The sequence below is a fragment of the Notothenia coriiceps genome, unplaced genomic scaffold (genome assembly GCF_000735185.1).
Source record: "Notothenia coriiceps isolate Sejong01 unplaced genomic scaffold, NC01 NC01_scaffold00015711, whole genome shotgun sequence".
In the NCBI taxonomy this organism is placed as follows: Eukaryota; Metazoa; Chordata; class Actinopteri; order Perciformes; family Nototheniidae; genus Notothenia; species Notothenia coriiceps.
Window position 1 is genome coordinate 1 of NW_011348412.1, and position 9,117 is coordinate 9,117.

Here is a 9,117-nt window from a genome sequence, read left to right on the forward strand (position 1 = left end):
TCTCCTGCTGATGTTCAGGTGTATATCATTATGTAGTGTCTCTACTTTAAAGAGTCCTCTCCTGCTGATGTTCAGGTGTATATCAGTATGTAGTGTCTCTACTTTAAAGAGTCCTCTCCTGCTGATGTTCAGGTGTATATCAGTATGTAGTGTCTCTACTTTAAAGAGTCCTCTCCTGCTGATGTTCAGGTGTATATCAGTATGTAGTGTCTCTACTTTAAAGAGTCCTCTCCTGCTGATGTTCAGGTGTATATCAGTATGTAGTGTCTCTACTTTAAAGAGTCCTCTCCTGCTGATGTTCAGGTGTATATCAGTATGTAGTGTCTCTACTTTAAAGAGTCCTCTCCTGCTGATGTTCAGGTGTATATCAGTATGTAGTGTCTCTACTTTAAAGAGTCCTCTCCTGCTGATGTTCAGGTGTATATCAGTATGTAGTGTCTCTACTTTAAAGAGTCCTCTCCTGCTGATGTTCAGGTGTATATCAGTATGTAGTGTCTCTACTTTAAAGAGTCCTCTCCTGCTGATGTTCAGGTGTATATCAGTATGTAGTGTCTCTACTTTAAAGAGTCCTTAATAATAATTAATCATCAGTAGTGTGGACATAATGACTCAGCAGTTAAAAGATAACAATATAATAGCTAAAACAGTCTCAGTAAATTCTGGAAATGTTGTGACAAAACCAGGAAAAGACCCTCATCTGATATTACAACATCAGAAATAACACAAAATCTATTCTCATATCATAATTTCTCTATAATACGTATATATTGCAGAGCTTTAGTTCCTGCCTCAATGCAATATTTATTTTTACAAAAGCAGCTTCGGCACACACATCTTAAATCAAATTGCTTCATACTTTAATTCATTTTGTCACACAGTCTGGAACGATTCATTCCAAAACCACATTGCCCAAATCAATCCAATTTCAGGGAGACACAATTGTTGCTAGATATTCTTTAACATCTCAAAATTACAGTGTGTGTGTCCCATCAGTGAAATACAAGATTTCATATGCAAAGGTTTTGTGTTATTTTGCTGAATTGACGGAGAACGCTCTGCTTTCCCCCGAGATTACTACCCATGATAATTCATTTGATCAAACGCCCAACCTTTATTTGCCCTTTGTGTCTGGGGACTGATAAAGACACGGGGACGGTGTGCTGTGATAAACTTTAGCACCGGGCCGACCAGAGCAAGACAAAATGCCACCGTGCACGATGGTGGTTGCATCACATTAGTTTACAGCAGAACTCGTAATGTCAAACAAAGATAGAAATGTAATTATTTCCACAATAACACACTGATATTTACTTTATCAGCGAGCTGTTATCCTGTGTTTCACCCACGCTTAAGTTGCTTCTCTTTGGGCAATTTGTCTATTGGTCGGTTAATTATGTCGATATCTTCATTTCAGACAACATACCTACATAACTACATTTCCCATCAGGCTTAGCTTTATAAGTGGCTATGTGGATCTAGATGTAGTTGTAAGCATAGTTCAGGTTGGCAAAAGTAGCTTTTTCTATGTGTTTTGGCCTTTCATCCACACCCTAATTAGGGCTGCACGATTTTGGGAAAAAATCTAATTGCGATTTTTCTGACAAATATTGCGATTGCGATTCGAATTGCGATATTTGTTTTTAAGCGACCCAACGGAAATTTATTGTAAAATGCGGACATAACTCCAGCTAGGAAGGTCGTATCAACGTACTCCTGTCTCTAGCACCCCCGCACCCCGAGTGAAAGAACTAAACTTACATGAAACTTCCGTTGGGTTGCTTTAAAGTCAAGCTTCAGTTTAAGATTCACCCTGTAATAGAAACATGTGATGGAGCATTACTAACCTGACTCAGATGGTTTGATTCACCATCTAGGAAAGCTCCATTGGAAGCCATTTGGAAAGGGCAGGCACTTTCAAAAATACTTGGCAGGTGATTGGATCAATCTGTCTATCACCTTCTATCATGGGCCACTTCTGATTGGTTAACAATGGCTGGTACATGTGGAGCACAGCACTTCTGATTGGTGTGGATGACTGACACACAAGAAGTTAAAAAAAAAAAAATTGTAAAAAAAAAAATGTTAAAGAAAAGTGTCAGTCATCCACACCAATCAGAAGTGCTGTGCTCCACATGTACCAGCNTGACTGACTGACTGACAGATAGATAGATAGATAGACGGATGGATAGATAGATGGATAGATAGATAGATGGATAAATAGATAGATAGATAGATAGATAGATAGATAGGGACATATTTTTGTTACAGGACCAGTGAGCTCAACATTAAAATAAAAATACTTAAAATGTAGAATAGACTTCCTCCTCCTTCTTCTTCCCTGCAGAAACCACTCGTCTTGAATCGACTTCATCAGCAGACTGCCTTTTCTGTTCAGTTATTTATTTGATTGTCCATTTCTAAATATCTTTTGAGGCACCCACGGTCATCCCTTATGTTTCCCCTGACAGCATGTGGGAGATTTTCCAGCAGCATGAATAGGAAACCTTGGTGAGGAGGAATGAGGGCTTTTTTCAGAGCCAGCGTCCTCCAACATGTGAGCTCCAGTCTGCAGGTTCATTATCTGCAGAGGCCTTGAAGACACAAAGCAGAGAAACAGGCTGTGGAATATTCAACTTTAAATCCTGATTACAAGCAGAGCAAAACGTGGCGATGGTGTGATAGTATTTCAATGGAATTTAAGTTGTACATACATACTCAATACTGTGGGCAATCCCCACAGGAGCAATTTGTGGTGAAGTGTCTCAGGGACACAACGACATGCTGACTGCAGTGGGGTTTGAACCTTGATCCGAACACCAACGCTCTATCCACTGCGCCACACGCCTATAATATTGTATCTGAATCAGTATCAGAAATACTTTGAAAGTCCCAGGGGGAAAAAGTTTTGTGGGACAGTTGACCCATTTAATAATGAATAAAATTGAATAAAGGAAAATAAGAAAAAACTATACAATTAAAATTAAACAATAAACTAGTATGTGAACATATATTCATTTCACATCAAATTAATACTCATCTTAATTGCAAAACTGTTTTCTCACAGCTGAAGACAGTACAGAGGTTTTACACAAGTTAAAATAAATAATCAAATTATTTATCTACAGGAGGTGAAAGAGCACATCGGCAGCGTGCATCTTGCCTCGTTAAATTAATGAAGATGCAGCAGGACGTAATGCAAGGATTAAAGGATCAATCAAAAGTTTTTACGAGAGTTCGAAGACTTTTATTTCGACACGTTCTGTAAAGCATACACTTCCTGCTGTTTTACAGTAACGTAAAAATGTTCTTGTTTTATGGATACAACCATTTTTTTTTTACTGTTATTGTAATAGGATTATACTGCCATGTGAAGAATGAGCAAAACAACTTGAAAAAGTCATTTCATGGTGACTTTAAGGGCAACTGAAGGATCACATAAGCCTCTATGGAGGTCGCTCCTAAAGCCCTTATTTGAATAAAGCAATAAATACATATAGCGGTCAAACTGTACACAAGGCTGTAACATGACACACAAACAGCACATCCTCAACTGTGTAATGCAGGAATAATGTTCGAAACACACTTTAATACGAGGGGGAATGAGTTACTCTACGCGTTGTCAGGGATGTGAGTTACTTGGTGTTGATGTGCTCCTTCCTCCGGGTAATCCTCAGGTCTGTACTGTCCAGACGCTGCTTCATCCAGGCTTAAGTTATCCATCAGTGTCAGATGGAAAACAAAACCCTGGCTTCTCACTTCTGTCTCTCACAGCTCTGTTATCCAGCGCTGGCAGCACATTCACCTGTTATGGATGTCTGGGTTTAAGGCATGGAGTTCTGTCCAATATGATACTCGATGATATACTCACCTGCAGCTGGACAGTGCCTTGCAAGTGAGTTAAGTCTATTTTTAGGGGAACTGTAATCGTCTAAAAGCTGAATCTGCGTCGTTGCATCTCTTAGATTACATGCATGTGTATGTATTTGGTCACGTCTGCTACTCATGGATGTTTATATGCAGAATTTTGCACTAGATGTCACCTGATTTTTCACAAAGGAGAAAACAGCGCACACTCAGGGCTACCTTTCTTCAACTTTTTTTTCACCCCTGGACAAATTTATACCAAATCTCAGTTCCAGTGACTTTAATTAACCCTTAAATTATTTCTGTATCCAGTCATTTGGCAGGCGTGGGTAGTGTTATACAGGTCTTATAATGCTAGAACATGGGTGTAATGGGGGTGTATGTATGAAGTGGGTGTGTTCGGGTGTATTAACAGTGTAATACAGGTGTAAAATGTGTGTAATGGGGCGTATAAATGTGTAATTTGGGTGTTATGTGTAGATAATAGCATTACATTAGGTTTCCGAAATATGTATATGTGATTACCAGTTTAAGTTAAATGCCATTAGGGTTAGGGCTGAACGATTAATCGATTTTAAATCAAAATCGCGATTTTAAATGATGCGATTATCAAACCACAAAGCCTGCGATGTTTTTAAACTTTTTTTTTTTTTTACACATTTTTTTTTTTTTCTTCTTGTGTGTCAGTCATCCACNAAATAAATAACCGAACAGAAAAGGCAGTCTGCTGATGAAGTCGATTCAAGACGAGTGGTTTCTGCAGGGAATAAGGAGGAGGAGGAAGTCTATTCTACATTTTAAGTATTTTTATTTTAATGTTGAGCTCACTGGTCCTGTAACAAAAATATGTCCCTATCTATCTATCTATCCATCTATCTATCCATCCGTCTATCTATCTATCTATCTGTCAGTCAGTCAGTCTGTCTGTCTGTCTGTCTGTCTGTCTGTTCAAGGTTCTTTATTGTCAAACTAACATAGCTACAGAGTAATTATGTCGTGGAATAGTGTCTGTCTGTCTGTCTATCTATCTATCTATATATCTCTCTATCTATATATCCATCCATCCATCTATCTAACTCATCGGTGCAAATCTCTATAGCAGAGATTCCATCATACATTAGATTTAGATTATATCAGATTATTTTCACCTTTATGCAGTATACTGGGAGAGTTACGTGCATTTAGCATTCAACCAGAAGTGCAAGAAAAGTGTTTCAGTGCAGTGCATAGATAGTGGAAATATGCACAGCATATTAAATACACTGTAGACACTTTAATAATAAAACAATACAATTACAATAAACAAACGTAGAGTACGAATCAATATGAGTACACCGTAGAAGATACAACTAGTATGGACGGTTGTATGAATAAATACGCATAACCTTTTAAACATATTTTATTGTTGTTGTGGATTTATTGAGTGATATGCTTGCTGTAGTAACTCAAACTGGAAGAATGAAAGGCTGACACATTGTGCATCTCTTCTTCAGCAGAGGGTTCACCTCCCACCTGCTCCCTGCTTCAAAGAAACCAGACTGATGCTGGGATATGATGGAGAAGACTCACTCTCACATGACATTACTGGTCTGGAAATGCAGAATGCAAAAGAAGAGCCACCTTACAAAAGGATAACGTTTATACACAGAAAACAAGCACCTAATTGAATTGATGTTACATATGTCACAAAGATGATACCAGCTAAAGAAAGAAGCCTAAGCGAACAGACAGCACATACTTTGTTCATAATAAAGAGCCAAAACTCTTAGTATATCAAACCAATCATAATAACTATGAAATGCACCAACAAATGATGCTAATAGAGAAAAACGTACTTTGAAAAAGAGATTCTTTATTCAGTTTTCAAGTTCTACCCTTCAGAAGATGCAATGTAGTGGCAAATATAAAAGTTGCTTAGCAACACTGAACAATCTTCGTAATAATTATGTATTTGAATGTCGTGGAAAATACTAGTTGGAAATAAATGTGGGGGGCCAATGCACAGTGAAGATGATTCAGTTGCACTTTCGCATGTGTATTTCACACTTTTCTCGTATTTTGGGATCTGAGTGTGGAATAAATAGGAAAAAGCATCCCCAACAAAGTTACTCACCAACATACTGATGTGATTTATTGACCAAATATGATATTTTAGCGCTATCTGCTGGATAAGAAACATAATTACAATTTAGGAAAAATAACGGAAGATCAAATCCTTGGATCCTTTTTAAATTAATAACGTTACGTTTGAATTTGGACGAAGTTAAAGTTTTATACTGGTGTTTAATACGTAAACAAATATTGCTGCCCTTCAAAAACTCCACACACCGGTCAAGGTTTGGTGATATTTCGCTGAGCCAATCAAATCTGCTTTTCATTCGTCTCGACCAATCAGAAACAAGCATGTTTGTAGGGGGAATGATCCACGTATGGTTGTCGAAAAATGCTCAGAGTTACATTACATACGGATGGGTGTAACTGCCATGGTAACTGCGCATACATAAGCTGTTAGATCTACGATCTGCGCGGCTGTGGCGTCCATGTTTTACGTGTGCAACTAACCAATGTGTTAACTGTCCAGCACACAGCATGACCTGAGATGCGAAACGAAAGAATGTGGAATTATTGACAATATTTAATTACAAAAGTGTTATTTTAATAGCCGAATACACTTGGAGACAAATAATTTCGCCACTGACAAAACCATGTTTCGGCAAACGAAAGGAGTGCTCCAGAAACTTAGATATCTGAGGTAAGTTAGCAAGTTAGCTTACACACACATGGGTTATTTTTAATAAATGAAATGCTCATTGTGTATGTTGTTGACTTGGTAGTGTCAAGCCAACATTAACTGACTGTTTGTGACAACGTGACTGGATATTGTGTGATATTTAAGATAAAAAGGGGCTCTGACTTTGTAGAAATGGGACATGGGTTAGCATTTAAACTGATGAAACAGATGATGCAACCAAACGCATCACTTTGGGGTTATCTAACTAACCTTACTGTTTACAAATATGTTTTAAACATTCAGAAGCAACGTTTTTAGTTACTGTAGTTTGAAATAAATATTGCTAACAGTTTCACCCGAGCCTTTATTGGTGTTGTACGCCTGTTTGTTTATATGACCTTCCTTTTTTATCACATGTAGACATACTGTTTAATAATGAATTATATATTAGCATATGGTTTGAAATGGACACTGTGAATGCACTTAGAGATGAAATAATGATCCACACAGTTCTTGTTCATTCCCCATTTATTTATCTCTTATCTTTAAGGCTTTAAACCTCAAGGTCCACATGGACGTTTGCAATATTTAGGAAACTCCCAATTAAACTTAACCATCATTATAAATTGTTCTCCTGCTGTGGGAATGTGTCACTTAATAATAAACCAGATATTCAACGAAGTAATGTCTTTTTGCATATGCTCTGAAATCAATGCACAATCTGGAAATGCAATGAAAGATGAAACATATCCACACAATGCTTATATGTTGTATCTAAAGCTTAAAACCACCTGTACCTTGTGTGGCTGCGCTACATTTTGCACACTTTTTGACGAGAAGAAAACTTCTAATTTAAGCGGCAGGATCATCATTAAGCTGCATCCTTCTGTGTAGAAATGTCATGCAATACACACAATATTCAATTCTATACAATATCGAGATATCTGCATAAGTTTGTACAAAGATTGGTGAATTATTCATTTGTACAATTACTCTTTTTTCTTTGCAGTTTCAATGGACAGCAGCACACATGGAGGCTGAAGAGCACCAAAGCACAAGAGAGGGCCTGCCAGTACCAAGCAGGACAGAAAATCCACGGCTTTACAGTCAGAGAAGTAAGCTTATTTCATTCATTTCTTATTTTAACAGTTACTTATATCATCTCATCTTATGCTTCACTAAAAGTTGTATAATTTAGGGGTTATAAAGTCAAGTTGTATGAACACACTGTGGATGGCTAAATGCATCTAAATGTTGGCCATGAGGGTTGTGCAATAGGTCTCCATTGTCAGTATGTGCGTCTGTGTATTGTGTTAGTTCAAACGGTGTATGAGTGATGATATGTGTATGTATTTGAATGTTTACTATGTTTGTACATGTATGCGGAACTGTCCAGAGCAAATGTCCTTACGGGGACAATAAAGTATATCGTATCGTATCTGGGGAATAATAAGTTAATCAGACACTTGGCCAGACACGAAGGATGTGCTGTGAATTTGTTTTGTGGTTGACTGTCTCATTATGATTTGATTGACCTTCTAGTAACACCACTTAGTAAAAAGCTTGATTCAGTGTCGGGGACGGGACCTTGAACCTTCGTAAAAGTGTCGTCTGCTTTAAAACAAAATGTCATTTCACTTTTTAATCCTGTTCTCCCAGGTTGTGGTGGTCCCGGACTTGTTTCTCACAGCAGTGAAGTTGACTCATGATAAAACTGGGGCTCAGTACCTGCATGCGGCTAGAGATGACGCCAATAACCTCTTCAGGTTTGTTTGAATGTGTTTCATCTGCTCCAAATACTAATACTTCTACATGACAACAGACCTTTAACATGGTCAAGTGTGAGAAATGTAACACTCCCTCTACAGTCACAGCATGACTTTGAAATAAGTGGTTGTGCTACAGCTGCATCTTAAACCGTGTACAACTTCAAACTTTATTTGTATAGCCCAATATCACAACACAGGTTTGTCTCAGTGGGCTTTGAATAACATTGTATATGATGGAGTTACGAACTAAGATTCGTAGAAACTGGCTAAAGATCATGTGACCCTCTGAAACCGTGATTTACCCGGCAACACTTCCAATGAGAAATACTGTAATGACGCACAGCCAAAAGAATGATTCTGAGGTCAGGGAGGATGAGCAGCACACCAGGTGCATCATGGGAAATGTAGTTTCTAGATTCAGGGTTGTTTAAATGTGTTCCAACAGCTCCAAATACTAATATTCATACATGACAACAGATCTTTAACATGGTCAAGTGTGAGAAATGTAACATTCCCACTAGAGTCACAGCATGACTTTGAAATACGTTATTATATTATAGCTGTGTCTTAAACCGTGTGCAAAGATATATATTTGACTTAAACCAATATATTCCTGCACTTTAACCTTATCTGCATATTGAAGTATGAATGCTTGTTGTTTGTATGTTGTCTTCTCCTAAGTGTTGTACGTCTCTTGTTTTTTTATATTTCAGTAGCTCTACTCATCTCATTGTACCTGTATAATGACAATTA

General features: G+C 37.8%; 1 protein-coding gene across 1 annotated transcript; it reads left to right on the plus strand.

The window, feature by feature from the left end:
• Positions 1 to 6,431: 6,431 nt before the first annotated feature.
• LOC104949103 (presequence protease, mitochondrial-like) lies at positions 6,432 to 8,361 on the plus strand (the record flags this gene model as incomplete). The annotated part of the gene is made up of 3 exons (XM_010775383.1): positions 6,432 to 6,616; positions 7,605 to 7,710; positions 8,255 to 8,361. Coding segments are annotated over exons 1-3 (260 nt in total), but the record flags the coding sequence as incomplete, so codon positions are not given.
• Positions 8,362 to 9,117: the final 756 nt, after the last annotated feature.